At 32.4% G+C, this 27,915-nt stretch overlaps 1 protein-coding gene across 7 annotated transcripts in view; it reads left to right on the top strand.

Annotated features, from left to right (window-relative positions):
* The window catches only part of CNBD1 (cyclic nucleotide binding domain containing 1), a 481,111-nt gene that overhangs the window by 225,037 nt on the left and 228,159 nt on the right, over positions 1–27,915 (top strand). For all 7 annotated transcript variants that reach the window (XR_008292521.1, XM_053208140.1, XM_053208138.1 and 4 more), the window contains one exon: positions 24,885–25,030. Coding sequence is in view for 6 of the 7 variants with exons in the window: in XM_053208140.1 (XP_053064115.1) it covers positions 24,885–25,030 (146 nt within the window). In the remaining variant the exon portion in view is untranslated. The remainder of the gene's footprint in view (positions 1–24,884; positions 25,031–27,915) is intronic.

The following is a 27,915-nucleotide window of genomic DNA, read 5'->3' as shown; positions in this document are numbered from 1 at the left end:
TGGGAGTTTTTTGATTACTGATTTAATCTCCTAGCTGGTAATTGGTCTTTCAAATTTTCTATTTCTTCCTGCTTCAAGAGGGCTATATGTTGGTAGGCTATATGTTTCTAGGAAGTTATCCATTTCTTCTCAGACATCTAATTTGTAGGCATATAGTTTTTCATAATATTCTCTTATAATTATTTGTATTTCTGTAGTGTTGGTTGTTATTTTTTCTCTCTCATTGGTGATTTTCTTTATTTGGGTATTTACTCTTTCTCTCTCTATCTCTGTTTTGTTTGTTTGTTTGTTTTTTGATGAGTCTAGCCAGAGGTTCATCAATTTTGTTGATCTTTTCAAAGAACCAGCTCCTGGTTTCATTGGTTTGTTCTATTGTTTTTTTTTTAGTTTCTATATCACTTACTTCTGCTGTACCTAATTACCTCCAGTTACATCCAAATCATTGCAAATGGCAAGATTTCATTCTTTTTCATCACCGAGTAGTATATATATGTATATGTATATGTGTATGTATATGTGTATGTGTATATGTGTATGTATATATATATATATCACATATTCTTAATCCATTCATCAGTTGATGGACATTTTGGCTCTTTTCATAATTTGGCTGTTGTTGATAGTACTGCTGTAAACATTGGGGTCCATGTGCCCCTTCAAATCATCACTTTTGTATCCTTTGGATAAATTCCTAGTAGTGCAATTTCTGGGTTGTAAGGTATTTCTATTTTTAATTTTTTGAGGAACCTCCATGTTGTTCTCCAGAGTGGCTGTACCAGTTTGCATTCCCACCAGCAGTGCAAAAGTGTTCCCCTTTCTCTGCATCCTCACCAACATCTGTTGTTGCCTGAGTTGTTAATCTTACCCATTCTGACAGGTGTGAGGTGATATCTTATTGTGGTTTTGATTTGTATTTCCCTGATGATGAGTGATGAGAATCGTTTCATGTGTCTGTTAGTCATCTGGATGTCTTTTTTGGAAAAGTGTCTATTCATGTCTTCTGCCCATTTCTTCACTGGATTGTTTGTCTTTTGTGTGTTGAGTTTGGTAAGTTCTTTATAGATTTTGGATACTAATCCTTTATGCTATATGTCATTTGCAAATATCCTCTCCATTCCATCCCTTGCCTTTTGTTTTGTTGATTGTTTCCTTTGCTGTGCAGAAGCTTTTTATCTTGATGAGGTCCCAGTAGTTCATTTTTGCTTTTATTTCCCTTGCCTCCAATTTTTTAAGGCTGGCTACTCATAGTTCTACTTACCCTTATATGTTCCTTCTGAGAGAAGGAATAACCATGAACAACCAGTGTGAGGAGCTTGCATCAACCACTACAGACACACATTTTTTACCCTTTTTCAACACATAATTATGTATTTTCAATACATAATTATGTATTTAATGTTTCTTTTTTGTTGCTAAAAGAATTATAGGCTGTGCTCAGTCTGTCATTCTGAACAAAGTCTTCAAAGTCTTCAACTGTAGCTGTTGGTATGGGATCACATAAAGTACTTTTAATTTTTTATCATAGAAATAATATATGTTCATTATAAAAATATCGAACATTACATGGAAATATTAGGAATAACGTAACATTTACCTTAAATCCCACAACTTTGGTATTATCACTGTTAACACTTTTGTGACCTTCCTTTCAAGTCTCTTTAATACTATATTCAAAAACGTTTATGATTATAAAAATGAGATCATAACATGTATTCTATGTTTGTAGGGACATTTATTTTTAAATTGCCCTTTAGAAAATTGGTTTATTTCCACCGTTTCTTCTTCCTTACCTCTTCAGATATCACCTTCCTAAAATGTCAGTACAGTGCTCTGTAGATATATGTACATAAATGTATGATCAAAAGGATTTATTATTGCTAATTTTACAACATTGGGATAATACTGATATATTTTAGGTTGTTTTTCTCAGTTACCAACTATATCATGGCAGTATCTCAAGGTGATGGTTATAGAGTTATAGAGTTAATACATTTTTAATGTATCTGTAGTTTCTAACAATTATCTCCCAGTTGAGAGACACACTTTATAAAATGCTGCAGTAAACATTCTTATGATGATGCCTATACTTCAGTTCTTAAGAATTAGAACTCTGGGTCAGGGTATATTTATTATATGCTTTAACGTATATTTCCATTTTGTATTCTTAAACGTAAAAACTCACAGTAATGTAAGATAGCATCCTAACCTTGCATGTTTTTTTTTGTTTGTTTGTTTGTTTTTGTTTGATTTGTCTTTATATTATTTGTTTGTCTTTTATATTGATACATAAGTGTTTTTACCAATATTGATGTTATATTTGTCATTTTTATTATACATATTTTTCTATCAATTTTATATTGATTTTGTTCATAATACCTTTTGTCTTAAAAAGTTTTAAACTTTATATACTGAAGTACTTTTATTCTTTCTTTTTTATTGCCTCAGTTTGCTTTTTGGTTTTAACAATGGTCTTTTCAATTTCTATGTTATTTACAGAGAAGTTTAAATTTCATCTACAGTTGATATTATTTAGGTTTTACATTTTGACCTTTAATTCCTGTGGCATGCATTTTTTATATTGTATAAGTTATAGGGCCCCACTTTATTTTATACCCTTATTTGTGTGTCAGAACTATTTCTTTTCCCTCTTGAAATGAAATATCTATTATCTTTGTGTTCCCATACATATTGTGATCTATTTCTAGGGTCTCTTTTGTTCCACTTACTTTACTTGCTCTTAATTTATGCTTAAAATTATATTCTTGTTACTCTATTTTTATTTTCTGATTATTTTTCTTAAAGTGCATTTTTGAATGGCACCTGAAAATATTTGTGACATTAGATGGAATAAAGAAATAATAATAAAATATCTATCTATCTATCTATCATCTACCTATGTATTCTAATAAAACTAAACCCTGAAGCTAAAACTAAATGGTAGCACATAATTGTAGAACAATTTAAGTTCTAAACCTTAGTTAAACCTTGGTATTTAACATTTAAAGAGAGCAACTTATAAGATTTTTAAAATAAACTGTAACTTAAACTGCAGAGAAAGAAATATGAATAAAAAACTGGCTGTTTTCTAACAAAAAGTACATAAGATTATATATTATCTATATGTTTCATATAATTATTTAATGTGTATATAACATTTATTTATTTGACACCTATCATATTTTTTAATTAAAATCTCTGGACACTAGGAAGGAGATTGGATGAGCTTTAAATAATCTTAAAATCTCATGAATCTTATTCATATTTCTAATTTAGAATTAATTTTTTATTCTAGATCCCCTTTCCATAAAGTGCTGAGACAGGTTCAGTTGAGCTAAATGTACTTTGTCACCTTAAATATCAGGTACTTTATTCAACAGTGCATGACAAAGCAGGGGCTTTCAAAGTTTTACACACATCAGAACCACCTGGAAAGTTTGTGAAATATATTGCTGCACCCCAATCCCAGACATTCTGATTCACTTGGTCTGGAATGTGTATTTCTAAGAGTTCTCCAGGTGATGTTGATGCTAAGCACTGAGCTAAAAAAAAAAAAAAGGCCTAAGATTACGATTGAAAGATTTTTGTCTATGAGAGATAATGTTGAAATTGAGGAAAAGCCCAAAGTAAATAAAATAGAATGATATTAATGTAAAAAGCAGGGTTTTTTTAACCTAAAGAAGTTGGGGTGAGGCAGATGGGCAGAATAATGTAACTATCAAAAATATGGTACAGAATGCATTTTTCTGACCTAATTTTCTCTTCTCTCCAATTAAGAACACCTGTACTTATTTGCACTTGCAGGGTTCACTATGTCTGAGCTTTCCATGCCATCGAATCCATACAATGTTTGTTCACTTCTTTAGATTATGAACTAACTCTTTCAACTGGATTGTCTTGTTAGATTCTACCCTTGCCTGTGTGGTGGCAGTCTGATACCTACTTCTTTCTCTTTTACTGGTCTTAAATCTTGATCTTCATTGAATAACAACCATTTTTATCAGCCAGATAACACTTTTTACTCATTAACTACCACTTGATTCCACTTGATCTGTCTTCTTCCTGGGCTCATTACCACTTGTATTCCTGCCCACATAACTGCAGCTCAAATAAAGTTTAACAAAGAGAATGCTATCTATATAGTTTCCTTCTCTCATTTTGTGCAAGGTTGACTGTGGGAGATTCAGGAGAGAAGCATCAAAGGAAAAGACTTCAAAAGGGGAAGGCTGGAGAAAGGTGCAAGGCCTTAGGCCATGTTTACACAGCTGAACGTGGCTGCAGCTTGTAAGGAATGCCTAGAGCCACTAACATTGTCCAGGGCCGGATCCTCCTTCATACCTGACCCTTCCTAGTGTTACAGAAACCAATTAACTCAAAATTCAACCTTGAAAAGCTAAACCATTAGATTGATTATCAAACTTGCTTAGCTGACTTTATGCATGTAGTCTTTAGCAATTATCCTAATAAAAAGAAACTTCATTCTGGAGCTGGGGCCTCATTCTGACTCGAGTATGATGACCTTCACTTAACTGCACTTTGTGGATTCATCTTTTGCGACTCCGGCCATACTCCCTGCAACAATTGGCGTTTTTGGCAGGATAGGGGGCGGCAAACAGTGTTAGAGAATACTTGAGTTTACAGTCGCAGAGGACCAAAGTGGAGCAGTAGGACACGTAAGTCCCCGCTTTGGGATAGTGAAGTATGGGAAACTCCCAGTCTCATGATCATGAAGCTTACTCTAAATTACTTCATACGTTATTGAGAAGTTCAGGAGTAAAAGTGAAGAGGGGAACTTTTGATGAGCTCTGGTACTTAAGAAACATTGTCATTGGTTTAACCCTTCTGAAAAAAATCTTTTAAACCTTAAACAATGGAGATTAATTTTGAAAATGCTTAGACGTGCTCATCAAAATGGAGATATCATTTCTTTAAAAGTTTGGTCTTTATGCTCTTTAATTGACATGACTTTACAGCCTTTACAGTGTGACTCAGAACAAAATATAAGTTCACCTAAATTAAAAACTCATCAAGAAGAAGAAGATGAGTCGGATTTTACATCTGGTAGTTTTGAGGATGAGTTTTCTCTGAAGAAATCAAAACTACAGCACTGGAGGAAAATACCAGAATGACCTCTGCCACCACCCACAAATGATGATTAGAGCCAATTGGCTCTGGCTACTCTACCTCGAGATAGAGATTTTAAGGAATATTCCCAAGCAGCTGCCAAAACTCCTTTTGTTTTAGGAACTTCCCTGTGTTCTCTGACGCAACATAGACTGCCTAATTCCACTGTAGTCTTTAGCAATTATCCTAATAAAAAGAAACTTCATTCTGGAGTCGGGCCTCATTCCTATTTGAGTATGAGGACCTTCACTTAACTGCACTTTGCTTGCAGACTCATCTTTTGCAACTCTGGCCATACTCCCTGCAACAGTTGACCTAATGGTATACAGATATCATTTGCTATTTAGAAAGCAGCCACATACAAAATTTAAAGAACTTAAAAAAAATTGTTCCTTTCTTTTTTTTCCCCAAAACTGTTTGTGCAGATTCTGTGGTGAGAACTAAGACACATTTTTTGTCTCTTTTATAAAGACCATCACAGTTTTGTAGGCAGTGTATATAGTTCCCATTTGTGTCTAGTGAGAACTTAGATCAAAAGGGATACATGCTTACCCACCAAAAAGCTGGATAAATACAAAGAAAAGTATAAATGGAGTATAGATAGAAGGATGAAAAAATCAAGCAGCAAGGTGGAGTGATGTATTGTTGAGGATTGTATATGTGTGTGGATGAGGGGAAATCATTTCATAGCCAGGAACATATTAACAAGCGAAGTATGGATGAGGGGAAATCATTTCATAGCCAGGAACATATTAACAAGCGAAGTATGAAAGATAACTGACACTGTGGATGGGAACATACATATTAAAGACCAGAAGGGAAAAAGTTTTCAAATTTTATCTGTGAATAATCACTGCTGGATCTTTCTTATGCAGGGCCTTTTTTTTTTTTTTTTCGGCAAGCTGTGGGAAACTAAGAAGTGATTAAAAACTTAAGCGGGGCTATTCAAAACACACATGAAATAACTACTATTATTTTTCCCAAAGAAGACATCCAGCAGGCTAACATGCACATGAAGAGATGCTCAACATCACTCATCATCAGGGAAATAGAAATCAAAACCACAATGAGATACTTCACAATTGTCAGAATGGCTAAAATTAACAACACAAGAAACAACAGGTGTTGGTGGGAATGGGGAGAAAGGAGAACCCTCTTGTAATGTTGGTCAGAATGCAAACTGATGTAGCTACTCTGGAGAACAGTATGGAGGTTCCTCAAAAAATTAAAAATAGAACTACCCTACAATCCAGCAATTGCACTATTAGGAATTTAACAAAAGGATACAGAAATACAGATTTGAAGGGGTACATGCACCCCAATGTTTATAGCTATCGACAATAGCCAAAGTATGGAAAGAGACCAAATGTCCCATCAACAGGTGAACATTTGGATAAAGAAGAAGTGGTTTACATATACAATGGGATATTATTCAACCATTAAAAAGAATGAAATCTTGCCATTTTCAATGATGTGGATGGAATTAGAATGTATTATGTTAAGTGAAATAAGTCAATCAAAGAAAGACAACTACCATATTATTTCACTCATATGTGGAAATTAAGGGAAAAAAAACTATAAGCATATGGGAAGGGAGAGAAAAGAGAAGAGGGGGAACAAACTACAAGAGACTCTTAATAATAGAGAACAAACTGAGGGTTGATGGAAGGAGGTCAGTGGGAGATTAGTGAGATGGGTAGTGGGTATTAAGGAGGACACTTGTGATGAGCACTGGGTGTTGCACGTAAGTGATGAATCACTGAATTCTACTCCTGAAACCAATATTGCACTTTAACTAAATAAAATTTAAATTGAAAAAGAAAGAACTATTTTGCAGTTGAAGAAATGTTAAAAGAAGTATGAACTTTTTTTTTGTTTTATTATCTACTAAATTTTCAACCTGTATGCTCATGTGTTAATTTATTAAGCTTACACAAATCATCACAAAAATTCATGTTTAATTTCCTTACATCTAGCATGGGCTAAGAAAGAAAGTAATCCCAAGCTTCTTTAAATTCTTAAAGCTCGATTTGGTAGTGTGTGGAAGGGCTTATATATTTATTATAATTCTTGAAAACAAAATGCTGGGTTTTTTTTTCTAAAAGATAGCTGATGTGGTTAGCACCCATTACTAAAATGTTCTCTAGAATTAATTGACAATAGACTGATACATATTTTTATTTTAAAATGGCATAGTACTTTATATGAATGTGATAATAGTCATCATCTTTGAGAGCCTACTCTGTGCTGGGTAGCTTTTCAAGATGCTTTACGTGTGTTAACGTAGTTAATCATTTTCGGACATGTTTTCTTTATTGGCTTTATTTTACAGAAAATGAAACTGAGGCATAGAGAGGTGTAATAAAGTGCTCAAAGTTACCCTTTTCATAAGTGTGAAGCTGAGACTTAGATTTGGGAAGTCTGACTCTAGAACTCATTAGCTTAATATGCTGTGGTGTAACAGAACATATATTTTTGTTGTTGAGGCTTTAATCTGTTTCAATCTGTAGTTATAGCTTTTCAGTTATCTTTTTTTTCAGTGATACTTAATGTACCTGGAGACAGGTCTCAGATTAAGAGAAAGTGCAAATTTAAGGTGGGAGTAACCAAAAATCTCAATAATTAGAGATTATTGCCCTAATTTGGGGCAATAATAATTAAGGTAACATACATTTGGGGGCAATATTTTGAAAAAATCAAAATTAATATAAAATACCATGATCAACAAAATAGAAAATTTTAATTGGATCATTGTTTTGGTTTGTTTTATGACCTGAATTTTCTTTGTTCAGTGAGGAGTACTGTCATTTCCCATCAGCCTACTGTTTCTAAATAACCAGGTAGTTGGGTCCCTGCTAGGTGGATTTATGAACGTTGACAATGGTGTGTTAACTGATTTGCAATGCAGGATTTTATATCCACTCATGTTTTTTGTTGTTGTAGAGCCTTTTATTAACATTTTACACTTAGCTCAAATTATGGGAGGGTATTTTAATATGAATATATAGAGGGCATGTATGTTTTTCTTTTTCCTCAGGTTCCAGTATAGTTTCATGTGGCATTGCTAGATGAATAGAGTGTGGTTTACTGATCCAAAAAATATAATTGTGTATCTTTATTACAATCCTTTAGTTTTCAGTTATTCAAATATCAAGCCCAGTAGTAACTTTAATTAAATCATGCTTGCATTGAATGCAAGAATTATGTCAGTTTGTTAAATCAGATTAAAATTGATTTTTTTCATAATTTATACTAGGAATATTTCCTAACTTTTAGCTTAAGTTAATAATTGTAATGCAAGATACTTATGACATATTTTATTTATTCTTATTTATGGGTTCTTGGGTTATGAAAAATCAAGATAACTATACACAGTCATTTGGATAAAATTCTTACTAAAGAATGTTGTTTATTCTTCCTAGAATGGCAGGACAGGGAAGAAAATGATATATAGAACCAGGCTTAAATTGTGTCTGATACTATCACTATTATTTGAAATCAGAGGCTCCTTATGTTCTTTAACTAGATAATGGGAAAATACCAACTATTTAAATTTACAGTGTTGTTGTTAAGGTTAAATGAGGCAATATACATAAAAGTGCTTTAGAAATGTTAAAATACAATTCAAATGTTAATTACTTTTATTTTTATATGTATTCATTTTTCCTTGGATGGAATAGAGAAAACTAAAGCGGTATAAAGTGGAAGTAAAGTGTAAAAAGGAACTTTAAGAAGTAATCATCAGGGTCTAAATTGTACTAGTGTGTCTCATTCTGCCATTTCCTAAGAATAGATTCCTGTTAGGACAATGGTTTCATTCCTAAGAAACTTCACAATGTTGAAAATTATTTTATGAAATGATAGTTTCAATGAAGGAAAAAGATAGAAGATAGAGAATTTTATCCTCAAAATAATTGTTATTTTCCTGTAAGAATTAAAATACTGAAAAGATTTTTACAGTACAATTGCAGAGTTCTAAATTCTACACATCATTGAATGAATCTAGCACTGATAATGAATATCGGCATCTGAAGAATAGTGGCTTTTCTTTTCCTAAAACCACTGACATAGAGATTAACACAGTGCTTATCATTTTTATCATGCATTTTTATGGCAAATAAAACATGAGGCACTCGGTTTTTTTCCTATCCAGAAGTCCTAGATTCCTATTTTAATCACATTATAAGCAGTAACTATGAGATAAATGTAATTCATCTTTAATTATCATGTTATAGTAAAATGTAAAATAATTTTATATAAATTAAATTATAAAATATTGTACTGTACTAGAATTTTATTTTTATAAAACAATCAGTTTTTTTAATATAGAAAGAAGAGAGCTATGGGGATAAATTGAACAAATAGAAGGCTTGGCATGATTTTGAGTAGTTGAAGAAGGTATATAGAGATGATAAAATAATGTAGTAATGATAGACATTAAAGTAAAATTCACTTGCTTTAAGTAAATTGATAGTCCTGAAGCTTGAAAACAATTTGGGTAATTTATTAGTAAGTAGAAATGGCTTAAGGAAAGAGTAAAATATTTCATTTTTCAATAAATATTTATTGAGTATCTTTTACATACCAAGCTCTGTTCATCTTACAGAACCTAACATAGACACTGCCTTCATTTTGCTTATATTGTAATAGAAGACAACCAACAATAACAAAAAAGAAAATACATGATGAATCAGAAAGTGATTAGTGTTACGGAGAAAGATTAGGGAATTACAGATTTTGGTAGAAATAGAGGTGAATTATTAAATTGTATCTAGAAGTTCTCAGAGGAAGTCTAACTGAGAAGTTGGCATTTGAGCAAAAACATGAAGTGAGGGAACATACAGTGCAGATATCTTGAGAGCGAACTTTTGGAGCAGAAGAAATAAGAAATGTAAAAACCCTAAGGTGGAAGTTTGCTTGAAGGGTAGCAAAGAGACCAATGTGACAAAATTGGAATGAATAAGTGAAGAGCTTTAGAAGATGTGGGTAGACTGATAATTTGATCCATTGTAAAAACTTGGGCTTTTTACAAACAGGAAATCCAGAGACAAAACTCGAATTACATTTTTAAAGGCTCCTTTTGGCTGCAATATTAAGTAAGCATGTAAATAGGGAGAACATTTAATAGATTATTACATTAATACAGGAGAAAATGAGGATTGGATCAGACTGGTAACAGCCAAAGGATAAGAAGTGGTCGTATTTTCTTGACCCTTCAAAATATCTCCAGAACACACAAGGATTTCACAAAACCTAAGGGCAGAGAGTCACTTTGATGGCAGTAGATAACTGGAAGCAAGGTCTTGAGCATTTCTAGAGAAGCTAATCGAATCTCTGAATAATTAGTGTCCATAAAGCGGAAAGATTTAAAGACTTCAGTAAAATAATTAATGCTCTAGACTTTGAATTTCCTTACTGTGCTTTTCTGTCTATACCCTTCTATACACTCCCCCCCCACCGGAAATGTGAGGCATCCTCTTATCAACTTAGGACATCTTCCCTTATCTCTTTGATATTTTGGTATTATTTTTATATTACTATTTAAAAAATTACTTTAAATAGGGGAGGATGATTAACACAATAATGTCTGGATTTTATATCAAAAGCATCTATTGTTTTTTTAAAAAGCTATTTTATTGAATTACCCATTAACACACAACAAACCACATGTTTAAAGTGTACAATTTTGGGCTCCTGGGTGGCTCAGTTAGTTAAGAGACTGACTCTTGGTTTTGGCTCAGGTCATGATCTCATATGGTTCCTGAGACTGAGCCCCACATTGGGCTCCATGCTCACATAGGGGATTCTCCCTCACCCTCTCTCTCTGCCCCTCCCTCCCCCTCTCTCTCTGCCCCTCCCCTGCTTGTGCTTGCACTCTCTTTCTCTCTCAGAAACAATAAATAAACACTAAAAAAAATAAAGTGTACAATTTGATACATTTGGCAAAGATACATACATCTCTGAAACCATTACTGTGATCAAGACAGTTTGTAATATATGGATAAAACCTTTCAAGGTTTCCTTGTTCACTTTTATAATTTCAAGCTTAATGTTTTAAAATTAGATACATGACCATGCAAATTATCTCTTTCTTCTTGGGTGACAATTAGTAAGTAGTTTTCATCTTTTAAGAAATCTATCCATTTCATCCAGTTGTGGAATTTATTGACATAAAGTTGCTCATGATATTCACTTGTTATTCTTCGTACCCAAATAATCTATAGAGATGTCATATCTATCATTCTTGGTGTTCGCAATTTGTATCTTCACTATTTTATTCTTGCTCAATATGGCTAGAGGTTTATCAAAGTTATTGATCTCAAAGAACCACCTTTTGATTTCATTATTTCATTGATTTTTCTCCCCTCCTGCATCTTGGTTTGTACTCTAATCCTTAATACTCCTTTTCTTCTGCTTGTTTTGGATTTAAGTTATTTTTTTAGTTTTATGTTTGTTTGTTTTGTTTTTTAAGGTGGAAGCTGAGGTCGTTGGTGTAACCATTTCTTCTTTCTAATATTGGCATTTAGTGGTATGTTTCTAACTGCTACTTTGGCTACATCCCACAAATTTTAATATGTATGAATTTTTATTTTCATTTGGTTCAAAATGCCTTCTAATTCTCTTTAAGGTTTCTTTTTTGATCTATGGGTTATTTAGAAATATGTTATTTAGTTTGCAAATATATTTAATAATATTTCAGAGAACTTTCTGTTATTGATATCTAATTCAATTCTGTTGTGCTCTGAGGATATACATTTCATGATATGATTCCTTGTAAATATACTGAAACATGTTTCATGATACATAATATTATCTATTTTGATAAATGTTTTATGTACAGTTGAAAATGATGTATATTCTGCTCTCATTTGGGGGGTAAAGTTCCATAATTATCAGTTAGATCAAGTTGTTCAAGGCCATAGCTTTATTTTATGTATTTTTATATTAATTTTTGAAAGAGGGGTGTTGAAATCTGTGACTATAATTGTATATTTCATGTTTATCCTTGAAGCTCTAATTGTATTTGCTTCTTTGCATGCTTGGTAATATTTGATTGCATATCAGACTTTGTGATTATTTTAACTCCTTGGATGCTCAATATTTTTATATTATTATAAATAATTTTGACCTTTGTTCCAGGATTAGCTGAGTTTATTAGATTTTGATTTTAGGTTTTGTTAGCCAGAATCAGTATAGCATTTAATCTACGGTTATTTTTCCCTGATACTAAAGCAAAACCTTCATGAGTACTTTATCCCATGTCCTGTGAATGACAAGGTTTCTACTCTGCCTTTTGGAAAAAGAGCCTATTTCCAGAGGTGGTTGTGGTTGAGCTCCATATATTGTTTCCTCTGATATTTTCACGTGGTTCAATTTCCAGCCTATTATAATTTATTCACATGCGAGCAGTGATAATACTAAAGACTCAACAAGTACTCTTTGCAAAATTTTGGAGCTCTCTTTCATACTTTCTGCATTTTTCTCCTCTACAATAATTTTCTCTGTGGACTCTGACCTCCTTAACCTCTCCTGACTCTTAGATATGTCTTTTCAATTCTGAGAGACTGGGTTTCCTCTCTTCATGCTGCAGCATAGAAATTTTCTTTCTTTTCTGTACACTAGGAAAATTACATGTCTTACCTTTGTTTGTATCTTGTTTCCAGGGAACACGATTTTTCTCTGCCTGATATTTAATGTCTGTAAAACCATTATTTTATACTTGTTATCTAATGTTTTAGTTGTTTCAGGCAAGAAAGCAAATCAAGTCTCTGCTAATTTATTTTTCCCAGAATCAGATGCCTACAAGCATTTCTTTTAGTTAATTTTTTTTTCCTCTAGTGATTTGGAATAGTTATCTACTTGATGTGATCACTTGGCATATCTCACTTTCCAAATCTAAAACTAAACTCTTGTTCATCCCACTAACCTTGCCTCTTCTGAAGCCTTTTCCATCTCATTAAATTCCACCACCATACTTATAATTTCATAAGTCAGGAACCTGGTGGTCTTCCATGATTTTTTTCTTTCTCTTTAACTACTAAATCTAATTAAGAAGTAAAAATACTTCCTTACCAGCTCCATTCCATGCCCTAGTCTTAGCCATCACTCTCTCACCATATCCACTTAAAGCTCTTACAAAGTTAAAAAGCAAAAACAAAAACAAACAAAAGAACAAAAACAAAAACAAAAAACTCAGCAATGACAAAAGAGATTCTTCTTAAAAAGTGTATAAAACTGTTGGGAAACATTTGGAGGGATATTTTCTCATGTGGCTCATGAACTTCCTTTGAAGGCCTTTCCCCAAAGAGGGGTTCCAAATAATGGCTCCAACACTGGTAGCTTTATTGGAACTAAGGATGTAACTACTTTGAGGGACAAATGTTCATTTAGATTTCTATAACCTGTCATGTTTATTTTATTAAAAGATAATACTCGCAAAAATAAATTAATTAAATAAAATAAAACTTTTGAGAAAAAAGCAAATAAAAATCTGTTCTTTGAATCATATGTTATTCAGTGGTCTACAATACAATTTTCCTATTTTAAATTTATTTTAAATTTAATTATTATTTTAAATTTACTCTTGAATTCCTACTCTTATTTTAAATTTATTTTAATTAATTAATAATAAATACATAAATAAATATGTAAAATGTAATATATAGTATACTTAGCTAACATACTTGATATGTCATAGCACTAAATTTAGGTCAAATATTTTTAGGCATCCCAGAAGAAAATAGAAATTCTAATTATCATCAGTTTAAAAACATCTATTCAAGTGTCAAATTTTTCTTGCTGAGAAGCAAATACTGAAGTACATGAATGACAACATTATGCAACATTTTAATTTTCTTTTTACTCAGTGCATAATGGATTCTCTCTATATTGTCATTTTTTGTCAATTTTCTAAAAAAGCAACATTTTTATATTTAAAAATTAAAATATTAATATAGCTATATTTCACTATATATCAACAGATATACATCTATATATCAAAGATATGTATCTGTATATATCATGGATATATAGATTTAGATTAGTATCTGTAGATTTCAATATCTATATCAATGTCTATCTACAGATAAATATCTCTATCTTCAGTTTCGTAGAAATGTGATGTTCAAAATATCCATAGATATTCAAATACAAATATGTAAATGTTTTTATTACATATATGTCTGCAACTCTATCCATTCACCCATCCATCCATCTGATACATATGACAATTAGTGGCTTTGCTAAACATATATTTCCCCTCAAATTATGGAAAAGTTAGAACTAACCTATTAAATTTAAGTTTGTAGATTTTCATGGTCCTACCATTAGATGAGAATAGAATATATCTTGAAGGTATGCTCTTAAAGAGAGGAATAACAGGATATTTCTTATATTTAATTTTTCCTGGTTAGCATCTTGACAGTAACTGAAATATAGTCAGAAATTCAAGACAGTAAACATAACAGATTATTTTGGACTGGAAATTTTCAAATTGGCATAACCAGTTGGCCATCTAGACAAAGGAAGTGTCTCTAGTCATGATATCGATAATACTGGTGATACTAGCTTTACTCCTGTGGAAAGATGAATGTACTGACAATGAATTGTACTGTATTTTGTTAGTCCCATTAAGTTCACTTAACGCATTCCAAACTGATTTTAAGAACTTGACCTACTAGATGGAATTTTTCATATATAATCTGTAATATCCTTCTACTTGATTTTAATTCATTATCTTACAATATTCTAATCCATTGTCTGCAGCTAGAGAAAACTTTCAAAAATGCAAATATGTCAGTTATTCTTCTTTATAAAGCCCTTGGATGACTTTACCTTTCCTTCTGATAAGGTCTAAAATTCTTCACAGGAATTCTTTACATGCCCTCTAGGATTTCACCCTGCCTGTCTTTTTAGCATCACTTTATGTCCAATTTTCTCATTGCCATCTCTGCTCCAACCACTCTGGGCTTTCTTCATTAATCTTGAATACTTGACTCTGGACCTTTGGACAAGCAATACGTGTTCAACACTGTTACCTTCCTTTTCTTCATTTCCCAGGTTATCCTTCGGGTGTCAGTTTACACATCATCATTTCTGGGAAATATTTTCTGACAACTCTAGACTAGATATGTCTCACTATTACTTTCCATAGAATACAGTGCTGTACACTTTCACAGACATAAGTTGTATTTAATGTCTGACTTTCTTTTGTTTTAATTTTTTAAAGTTTTTATTTACTTATTTTTGAGAACTAAAGAGAGAGAGAGAGCTGGGGGAGGAACAGAGAGAGAGGGACAGAGGAGAATCCCAAACAATGCAGTGCAGACCTGATGCAGAGCTCGAACTCACAAACCATGCGATCATGACCTGAGCTGAAACCAAGTCAGATGCTTAACTGACTGAGCCACCCAGGCACCTCTGACTTTCTTTTTGAATTTAAGTTTGTGTGAGGCTAGGAGCATATTTGTCTTTATATTATGTATGCCAAATAGTAGAATAATTATTTATTTAGAATAATACCTGAAATTAACCATTGCACAAAACTATTTGTTGAATAAACGAATGAATGAATGGCCAGACAGTAGAGGCTTTTTTTTTTAGCTGAACTCAAAAATCCAAAATGTAGGTAAATGCTGTTGCTTGCCTTCTGAATCTGACATGTAGTTATTTCGTTCCTTTGAGCATAGAAAAGAGAAATAGGGTGATTAAGTTAAGAATAATTAAGATTCCCAACAAAATTGCCTGTCAGTTTCTTTTACAGAAAAATCTATCTCATCAATTTTGTGCCTTGGAAGCAGCCATTTCAAATGTCTAAGCATAAAAAATATAGAAAACCTTAAATAAAAGTTGTAAGCATCTGTATAATTCAGTAATCCATGAATATTTTGTTTACTGCTGCTAAGTGTGTTAAGAGAGCAAGATACAGACAACTTCTGAAGTCCATTGATCCTTGAACAATGTAGGGTTTAGGAACACCAGACCCCTCCACCCCACCTCCACCCCATGAAATTTAAAATCCATGTATAACTTTTGACTCTGTAAAAACTTAAACTACTAATAGCTTACAGTTGATGAGAAGCTTTACCGACAACATCAGCAGTCTATTAACATGTATTTTGTGTGTTCTATGTATTTATATACTATATTCTTATAAGAAACTAAGCTAGAGGAAAGAAAATGTTATTAAGAAATCCATAAGGAAGAGGAAATTAATTTACAGTGATGTACTGTAAAAAATCTGCATGTAAGTGGACCCACACAGTTCAAACTCGTGTTGAGAGTCAACTGTATTTTGGAGACCTTACTTATGCTCTTTTTTTATGTGGCTATTGCTAAGCACTCATGTCTTATGGGCTGAGTTTGTGAAAGATTCTAGGGGAAGTGCTCTTTGATGAAGTTCTTTTCCTGAGGATTCTCAAAATTCTCAAGTTTGGTGTTAGAATCATGAATACACAGAAAGTTAAGCTATTTGAAACTTGTTTTATGATGCCTTCACTCTTTTTACAGAAATTCTAGTTAGCAGCCTTGTTTATTATTTTCTTCAATCATGTCCTTGTAAAATGAAGGGAAATCTGCAATTCTATTCTGATGGTACAATATGTCTTTTCATTTCTTCCCTTCCATAAGGAAAAAGCGCATCTATCCTCCCCCCAAAACAAGGAGAAAGTTGACATTTAAAAAAATAATCTATTTTCTAACCATAAAAGGTTTTTTTAAAGCTTGAGGAGTTAAAGTTGCTGTCACTGATCTTTCAATTTTAAACTGTGTGTATAGGAATAGCAAAGAGAACCCAAATCATGCTGTGATTCTGATGTCTGCACTCCATATGAATGACCAACTCAATTTCTGGAAAAACGATAATAATCAACGTTTGTCATATGAATTTGGATGATCAAATAAAATCAGTTGTTATTCTGTTCACTCATCCTTGACTGATTAGGCAATTCAAATGAGAAGTCAGACAGAAAGTGATGTGCATATTAATGATTAATGATTCATGAAAAATTTCAAGTACACACTGGATTCCAGAAAAATAATTTTATAGTGAATTACTTGAAAAAATACAGGGAAAATGGATAAATAAATGACATGAGGAGGGTTGCTTTTTAAAACCCTTTTTAATAATTTTGTACGTGTCATAAATGCTGCTTCGAAAACTATTAAGGAGGCCCAAAGGTATGCATGTGTGTATCCTTTAATTAAAGTGATCTTTTTAGCTGGATTTTTCTACCCCACTAATCTCTGGCTCACAAAACATTTGATAAAATGGTCTGTACCTTCTAAAGCCCAGAGATTTTAGCTGTGCAATTTTTGAAAATGTTCATATATCCTCACACATAAGGGCCTTGAATTTTGGCAAGTTTGGGGGATCTTTGAGGAACTCATGTGGCTGGCATACAGGGAATATGTTCTAGGGGCAAATATAACCAAATGTAACAGATTCCCAGGTATTTTGCGCTCAGCCAATGATTTACTGTGCCATTTCTACCACTTTTTCCCCAGTTGTAAATCTGAGGCAATTCCTCCATAGACTCTGATTCAGGCTCATGATTTACTTTTCTCTGTGTTTCTGACTTCATGTGCTTTTTTTTTTTTTTTTAAACTTACCTTTCACTCCAGGTTCAAAGCCTTCTGTTTTTAATCAACCTTGATTACTAATACTATTTTCTTCTTATTGTTTCTTTTGCCTAACTCAGAGGTAGATTTACCTTGAAAGTAATGAAGCTTAAACTTTAGATCTGTCATTTGATTTGCCTGGGTCCCATACAAGACCCTGAGAGAAGCCCTAGAAATGTAATCACATGCTCATCGTTTCTGCAAAATGTGCATAAGTAAGATATTTTGACTGTGATCACTTTTTTCCCCTTTGCCAGTGAATTTCCTTTACTTATATTTTACTTTCATGGCACCTAGCATTGGAGTGGCTTCAGCCCTTTTGGGGATTCAGTTTATGGAAAATTACCTGAGAGATATATTTGTTTGGTCTGGTGAGATATAATTTTTGATTCTTAGTCACTGCTACATATTCAAGTTATTGCTAGTTATGCATGGGTAGAAATGGGTATCAGAAACAACCCTACCACACAGAGTGGACTCAACAGCATCTTGATGTTAATAAACAGAAACAGAGCTCTTATTACCATATATAACCATTCCATAGCAACCTAGTACCAGGAACATGTGGGCCATGGACTGGCACATACTTTAGAATATATGGAGAGAATTGAATCTGTGGAAAAGCTCTTCAAATCTTATATTTCATAGATGAAAGAAATGTGGATATGGATTTTCCAAAATTTGATAGGAATCCTGAAAACTTATTTATTAATAATCAGTTGTGAAGCTAAAAGAAGTATTTCTAAATTATTAAGAATAATTTTAAAAATTCTACCAACCAAGCTCAAGCAAAGACTCTATTCTGTCAATAAAAAATAATATAAAATTGTTGTCATGCAAGGAAGTGAAAATATATAAGAAATGCAGGACAAATTTTATAAAAATAAATATAATAGATGTTCTTAGGCCACTAATTAATAAAAGTACTATAACATATTTTTCTGGATCTGGGATTTTTAAAAACCATCCAGCTTTTAAAAATTATAATTTTTAGTTTCTTCTCTTTCTAAATAACTACAAATGACTCTTGACCATACAGGTTTAAACTGTGCAGTCTACTGAAACATAGATTTTTTTTTGATAAATACAGCATAGCACTGTAAATATATTTTTTCTTCTTTGTGATTTTCATAATAATGTTTTTTCTAGTTTATTATAAGAATACAGCATATAATACACACAACATACAAAATATGTGTTAATCAACCATTTATGTTTAATCAGTAAAGTTTCTCATCAATAGTAGGCTATTTAGTATATAAGTTTTGAAGGAGTTAAAAGTTTTAAATAGATTTTTGACTGTGTGGGAGGGTTGGTGCCCATAACTCCTGCATTGTTTAAAGGTTAGCTGTATTCCCATGTATACCAAGTTTTTAATTTGTAAATTTGTGTTCTTTTTTATTTATGAGTCTGACTCAACAAAACCTGGAATAGCCCCTGCCCTAACTCAGTTACCCTAATACTGAAAATAAATGAAAATCACTAGAACTTAGTATGGTGGCTAAGTGTTTGGGGATCTAGGATCCAGAGTGAAAATGTCTGCGATAAAATCCTGGCTCCACTATTTATTATCCATATGACCTTGGGCAAATTATTTAATATGTCTAAGACTTAACTTTCTCATTTTAGAAGGAAGTGATTGAACCAGAACATGTAATTCCTTGTAATTATATGATAAATAAAATAAAATATAGTGGGAAATCAACTAATTAAAATAATAGAATATCCATGTTGAAAGGAAGCTTGCATTTCGTATAATTTTCCATCAGTGCTGTGGATTTTTCACAGCTCCTTCAGGTGTACTTTGTTGGTACATGTAGAAACTATACCTTGTGTGGAAACTGATCTGTTTTCCCATTCCTTAAACTAATATAGTTATACTTTTTTTTTAAGTTAGCTTTTATTGACTTTATTTATGGGCACTCTATGTAAAATTTAGGTTGAACAAACTGCTCTGTTTTTTAATACGACTGCTCTTGTACAATCCTTTTATAAAAGAATCACATAGTAGTATTAGTGAAAATACTAAAACTTGAAACAAGTGATAATCTATTCTCCATCTGATCTGATTTCTTTATATAGAAATGATAAGATGTTATTTAAAAGAAAACAAAACTGACCACAGCATATTCTGCCTTCTAGATCAGAAATTAAGCATTCAGTGAAAATAGGAAATTAACAAGAAACAACTAGAGAAACATAAGCGTCCCCAAATTCTCCAGAGGATTATTAAGTTTCCAACGGACATGAGACTGAGCCTCCTGTTGATTTCTGTTTAGTTGGTTATTTTTAACCATTATTGAAAGAAAGTGTGAACCCCAACAAGCAGGAGGACTTTGTGGCCGTGTGTTTGTGGGTGTGTGTGTGTGTCCACAAGGATATATCTATTTTATTGTTTTTAATATTTTTAATGGTACCTTTTAATTAGAAAAAATAGACCTCTTATGACCTCTATTCATAATTGCCAGACAGAATAATCTTAATCCCTCTTTAATTTGACAGTTTTTCAAATTTGTGGATCAGCTCTATCACAAAATATCTTTTTTTCCAATTAAAAATTGATTGTTTGTGACAGGACCTTTTCTTTGATGCTTATAAATCATTGAGAAGTAAAAAAATTAATTAGCATCTCTTATATCTACTTTCATTTTTAGAGACCTTCATGGGCCTCTGGTAACTCTTCATAAATGAAGTCTTGCAATCAGAATTACTTCTGGGTTTCTTTGTTTGTCTCTCTTTTCTATTTGACTACAGAAGAATAGGAAGCTATCTTAAAAGAATTTCTAATACCTAGGTAGTCAGATAATTCTTCAAATTAAACAGCTTAGGTATTTTAAATTAGTGTAAATAAGTAAATAATTAACAGAGAGAATATGCAATTCTTTTGCCAAGCTATACTCAGCAATTTAGAATGATAGCTTAATGAATGAAATAATACAGACTTGATAATTATTATTTCAGGTATGGTCTAGTGTATGTTATCTTGTTTTAACGGGAAAGGAAACCAGGTGATGGCAATAGCCGAAGAGATAAATTGACACTTTAAATCAGTTATGTAAAGGAAACAATCTTTAAGAAGGCAGTAATTTCTGAATCATTAAGTTATGGTTCATAAAACTGAATGTCTGCAGTGACTATTTTAATTATGGTATTTTTTGATTGTAAAATCAGATCATTAAGATTCAGTTATAATCTTGCCCCAAGAGTATTTCTGATATATTTTCAATTATACAATGTATGCCTTAATAATTTGTCACCAACATTGTAGGTATATCTTTCTACATAAGATTTAGCATTATATCTCTGATTCTGTAATAACCTAGATGATATCTTCTTGAAAAGATTCAGTCAAATACTTTAACTATTTCTCTGTTATTGACTACTTATTCTCAATTTTTAATGTATTACCTAAAGCCATTATGTGAACCTTTCTACATATAGTATTTGACTCTGTTTTAAATGAGAAAACTGTGTACTTTTCTCATTCATTTATTTTGAGTGTCTAGAATTATTCTATTTAAATTTAGTTTTTGTGTGTGTGTTTGTGTGTAGTGTGTGTTAACAGCATGCTTTGTTCATCCCTCAGCAATTTTCAGTATTTCAGCTTCATTTTTATTATTATTAGCTATGTGTCCTTAAGGAAATTAACTTCTTTGATTCTCAACTTAAATATTGTTTCTTATAACATATTCCACCATTGTATTATCCCCTTTCTTGTACTTGACTGTTCTGATTTACTCTTGTTTTATTGGCAAACATCCTACCCAAGCTTAATGGCTGTGTTTAAGTGTTTTGTAATATAAGTTGATTATATTTCTTTGGTGAAATTATCAGTGCATGCAGACCAACTGTTCCTCTAGCCACTGCCAGAAGGACGCAGTCAATCACTGTGTATACGTGCACCACTTCTTGGGGAAAAGAATTGTGAGTGGAGTAACTCCGGACGACTATATATTTTTACTCAAGAGTCTTTAAGTTCTTGAAGAAAAACCATATAAATCAGCCAGCATGAGAAACTAAACTTTGTGTATCCTCAACATTTAAGTTAATTGGAGCTTGTATCAGAAGAGATGTAATATTGTTATGAGGAAAATGTAAGGATTTTGTTTTGTTTTGTTTTGTTTTGCTTTAACTCTTTAACCTAGTAGATTGGAGACTGTTAGATTACATCAGTTTTAGAAAAATGCAGAAGCCCCATTTCACTTGCACACCTGAGTAAATGTGAGTGAAGTCATAGAGGCTTTAAGAGAGTCATAACTAGTATCCCATTACCCCAGAGATACTCACTGAAGTCATCGAACTCTCCTCTTACCACAAGAAATGGGAAGAATTAGATGAAATAGAAAAAGTCAACAGGTTTAAAAGAGCCTAAAAAAATATAGATCATGTGTATCTACAACTGGAAACATTTAGGAATTCAGAGGATACCAACATGGATGCCAATGGCTATACGTGATAGTTTCAGTTAATCAGATGCCAGTGCACCTAGGTACCCATCATCAGAAGCCAGCTACGCAACTTGTCACAACTCTATAATCTCTTATGTTTGATATAATCACCTGGAGAAAAAGGAGTAAAAAGAAAATCCTGAAATTATTTTGTTTCCAACTGATATACTTCCAAATACGTGGAGTATACTAACATTTTGCTTTTTGTAATCAGCTGCATTTAGGGCTAGAAGTAGACATAGAGGTGACTAAATGAAAATTCAAGGGAATAACATTTTCTTTCACACTGTTGTATGTGGTTGTATGATAACTCATAATAATAATGATAATAATGACACTATAAATTAAAAAAACACCAACTCCTTGCTACTAATAATAGTTTGGGCATTATAGTTTTCCAAACATCTCTCAATGTGTGAATTTTTCTTTCTTGTTAATCCAATTTCTTTACCAACAGCTTTTGTATATTCAGCGTAGGCCAGAAAGCTGTGGTAAGGAAGGAGTGGGTATAATGCATGTAAAAATGTTCCTGACAAATAGTAAAGGTAGAAACTGAGAGGGAATTGAGAAATTGAGAAATTGAGAGGCCCACTTTTTAGACCTTAATGTCTTGATTTATCATCCTGAGGATGGTAAACACATGCTTGTATGTTAGAATCAGTTCAAAAGTTTCAAGGGGATTCAGAACAATGGACAGTGCTGATCATTTGTCAGGGTTCCTGATCTGTCTCCAGTATCTTCTACGTACCAGTAACCAAATCCAAGTTTCTGCTCTAGACATTGTTTTTAAGTCCTTGATTGTTTCTTTTCCCTGTGCCTGCCTTTCTCTTAATGTAGGCTAGCTACCTTAAGTTCTGAAAGAATAGACTTGGTTGAGAAGGCAAAGCTTTTTTTTTCTTTTTTTTTTTTTTTTTAGTATAGAGAGAAAGAGAGAGACAGCATTGGTGGGAGAGGGTCAGAGAGAGATGGAGACACAGAATCGTAAACAGGCTCCAGGCTCTGAGCACAGAGCCCCATGTGGGGCTTGAAGTCACAAGCCTTGAGATCATGACCTGAGCCAAAGTTGGACACTTAACAGACTGAGCCACCCAGGTGCCCCAAGAAGGCAAAGCTTCTAAGAAGATCTTTGGCACAGGTTAAGTGCCTATATGTAATTAAGAAAACTTAATAGACCTTTGATATCAAGTCTCTTTCAATTTTTAAATTTTTTTAATGTTTATTTTTGAAAGAGAGAGACAGAGTGTGAGTGGGAGAGGGGCAGAAAGAGAGAGACACACACACACACAGAATCTGAAGCAGGCTCCAGGCTCTGAGCTCTCAGCACAGAACCCAACACAAGGCTTAAAATCAGGAACCATGAGATCATGACCTGAGCTGAAGTCAGACACATAACCGACTGAGCCACCCAGGCACCCTTCAATTTTTTGTTGTTGTTGTTGCTCCTGCATGGGAGCAAGAAACACTTGGCTTTTATAATCATGCCCTGCATTTCTGGATCTTCTATATTGCTTTTTATTTATGCTTGAAAACTGGCCAATTTTGGCCAGCTAATAAGACATTTCAACAAAGAAGTAACATTGAGCAAACAAAACAGTAACTTCCGGGCTCTTTCCAACTACTTTCTGTGAAACAGCTGGTTTCTGAGGCACTTGGTATGCCTTCCAAATTATTTCACGCAACTAATATAGCAAATGTTTTGCCCTTTTTTTTGGCCTGTGATATTAATGCTATTTTTAATGCTAATATTTATTACTGCATCTGAAATACACACTTTTATCTAGGATGTTAACTAGGAAGCCAGTTTTCTCAAGAATATGTCTTAAGACTAACTACTACACTACACTAGTATTTTTCCAACTTTTTTGCTACAACCTACAACAAAAAACACAATATATATTATCATCCAGTAAAATGCACACACAAACACATGCATATCAGGTGGCTCAACTGGACATCACATCTAAATTGGGACTGTTTCTGGCAAATTTGAGTTTATCCAAAATTCCATTACTAAACTGATTTTTCACAATAGAGTTTTTTAAACTGCTTGAAAAATACTGAGCACTTAGCAGTAGTATGATAGGTGAGTCTCTTGAGAACTTAGGATAACATGAATTTTGTATCTTTATTATGGTATTATATGTAATAAATAGGGAGTTTAATGATTGAAGCAAATAAATATCATCCATCAAATGATGAGTGTGTTTTATTTAAAATTACATATGCATTTTTCAGTTAAAGTATTTATCAAATGTTAAATTGCAGCATCATTTGCTCTAACTTTCATAGTACTTGGAAAGGATCAACAGTATACAATGGGTAAAAAAAATCAATCTTTTTACTATATCAAAGATGTTTTAATTATTATGACAACTAATAGGAAAAGATACAATCTTACTATTAAGGCACTGAGTTTTCTATAAAAAGAAGGTAAAGGCATTATGTAATTTCCTGAAGTTTAAACTTTCATGGCTGAAACTTATGCATCTTAGTGTTGCAAGGAGAATAAATTCTAAAGTTGATTACCAAGACAAAATAGAATATCTTCATAGGTATCCTTAAGCGAGCCTTAAATAAAAAAAAAAAAAGAAAAACACAAATTTGAAAACTCAAAAATCAAGAATTTTTTTGGTTTGTTTCTTTGTGTTTAAGCTGTATTTTCTCAACTTGCAATCTTTTTGTTATTGTTACTTTCAGGCCCATTTACAGGACATTGCGTGAACACAGAACTGTGTGGAAGATGCTGAAAACAATTCCAGATTTGACCTCTCAGCTAACTGATGAGCATCTAAAAACACTTAGTAGGAGTGTCATTTCTGAAACCTGGGTAAAAGGCAGCACAGGTAACAGACTAATCTGGAGGGAAATGTGGCAACATAAAATGTATGTCACTATTTTGAATTCTCTGTACTATTCATATTTTCACTTGATATGTTAAAAGTGTACCATTTCGGTGTATTTTGTTGTAAATAGTTGTTATAGTAAATAGTTATAGTTGTAAATAGTGAAATGAATAACATTCCACATTTTAGTACATGTTTTAAAGATATATGCTAGTATTTTCTCCACCTTGAATATGCATCAGAATCACCCAGAGGACTCATATTGCTGTGTTCAGTTCTAAAGTTTCTGGTTTGGTAGGTTTGGGATGGGGCTTAATTGTCTTTTCAGTAATATTCCAGGTGATAGTGCTAGTATGGGGACCATACTTTGAAAACCACTCATTGATATACACATTTGATTACAATCTCGCATTTATTTTCAGTTATGACAGTAAATGGCCATGGCAATTATTTGACTTATCCAGATACTGACCCAGATATTGGGCAAAAAGAACTCTCCGGACAGATTTTGGTTTCCCAATTTTAAATTTCTAGTCCCCTTATCAAGGATTTATTGGACACATTAATAAAAGTATTTTATATTTTGATTTTTGAGGGGTATACAAATGTACACACACACAAAGTCACATACACATCTAACCCAACAGAGTTCAGCACCATTTTCTGCATTTGTCAAATACCTATTAGAAAAGAAGAATTAAGTTTATTTAATACAGTCTTTGTGTCAGGAGATATCCCTTACTTATTCCTCATAGGAACAAATAAAATAAATTATTATTATTCTCTCTGGTTGAGGACCATAAGGCACAAAATATCATGCAGAATATTTCTGATTAAAATTAAATTTCAAACATACTTTAGCCTTAATGCTAAACTGATTCTCTGTCCATTATGCCACTGTTTTTATACGGAGTCTCTTCCGGGATCATGGCATTTAAAATCTAACTGTTTAATTTTGGAGAACATGTGTCTATTGAAATATGTCATATGTGTATTGACATGTTTTAAGAGTTTTCCCCCAATGGCCATCTCTCATAATTAGTTTCATTTAATCTGACATCAAGCAGTGAAAATTAAATCATAGGAGTTTTGCAAAGGATAAAATGATTTTGAAAGGCAAGAAAGAACATTCAAAATTGCTTTGCATTAGCTTGAGGACAGTAATTTCAAAATTAATTTGTTTTACCCTAAATCCCTGAAATTATATTTGTTATGGTAAAAAAAAATATGGAAACAACCTAGATGTTTTCCAATAGAAGACAGATTGCATTATGATACATCTCTTCTATGGAATAGAAGACTACATCATGATACATGTTTCCAATGAAATCCTAGGCAGTGTTAGGAAGAATGATCTCTGTATATATACACATGAAAACTTACTAAACGTATTGACAACAGTGGATACAAATAGAATAATTGTGGAATTATATAAATAATATCATATTTTCACATATTTATGAAAAACTTGAAGTTATAGATATGTAAACATCTGTATATATACATATATAAAAACTCATAATAAAAAATACGTAGAAGTAGATCCAGAAAGCACTCCAAAAATAGGCATTTTAAAAATCGTTACCATGATGGAGGGGAGAATTGAGGGAGTGAAAGGAAAAAGTTTTCTTTTACATATATTTGCATTGAATTTTTCACAATAAGTCTATATTCTTGTGTTAGTGTTTGTAACTACATATTTGTTTTTTTCAAAAGTTTTTAAAATTACAGCTGGAAACAATAACTATTCTGATGGTTCTTATAACTTGGGTGATTGATTATTAAAATGTGAACTTCCATTCCTTGACAAACACTTACCAACTTAATTTGATCTTTTATATTAAATAAGGTTTTTCAATTCATATTTCAATAGAGCTTTTTGAAACACTTTATTAAAAAATGTAGAAGTCTTTGTCTTTACATATATCTGTATCAAAATCCTTCTCTTGAGTTTTTAAGACCTCTGATTCTGACAGCCAGTTTTGTCTCACTATCAAAGCAGTCAATTCATTAAATATCTGACCTTTGTAAATCTCTTCCTTCATCCAACTTTAAAAAAAAGGTGCAACAAAGTGTCTTTCTCACTCCCTTTTCTTTATTCATGTATGTCTTTCACCCCCTCTGCTATTATTTAAAGTGTTCCTCCTAGTAGCTCCTTGTCACCAGGCTGCTGACTTCAATCTGTGGCTGAGGCTTTGGTTTCTCGCCTGCAATTCCACACAGCTGTTTGCTCTTCTGTTCTCTTCTGGAAGGTTCTTTGGAGTTTTGTTATTTAAAGCTGATTCCTAAACTCACCATTTACTCACTCATCTTCTCATTCAGTTTTCTTAAACAATAAAATATTAACAGGGATAACAATATTATTCAAGTACTGATTTTAAGTACTGAATAACACATATATGTCTCTAGTTTAAGTGAAATGGAACTAAAACATAATTACTATGAGATTACTTATTACTTATTTACTATATTAATATTACTATATCTAGATATTACGTATATTACTGTAATAAAAATTATATAAACTATACGCTAGGTATAATAATCTTTCTTTATGCCATATATATCTATATATATCTATATATGTACATATATCTATATCTATATCTATATCTATATCTATATCTATCTATATATGTTACTTAATCCAAGTGACTTCAAGAGTTTTCCGTTGGATCCCTTATATTATGGCCTGAGCAGCAGGCATTTTTATGATTGGCAACCTAAAGCTCACGAAAGCTGAGAAAATTAGCTTACTTGAGAATTCAATTTAGTGGCTAACATGGAATTAGATCCTAGATCAAAATTTTATTACTATCTACCATTATATTAACACTGATACATTTCCATGAAATAATTATTATAAGGGATTTTTTCTTTTATAT

This window comes from Acinonyx jubatus, chromosome F2, assembly GCF_027475565.1.
Source record: "Acinonyx jubatus isolate Ajub_Pintada_27869175 chromosome F2, VMU_Ajub_asm_v1.0, whole genome shotgun sequence".
Classification (NCBI taxonomy): Eukaryota; Metazoa; Chordata; class Mammalia; order Carnivora; family Felidae; genus Acinonyx; species Acinonyx jubatus.
Note: the sequence above shows the minus strand (reverse complement) of the source record. Positions and strands in the feature narration are given on the sequence as shown.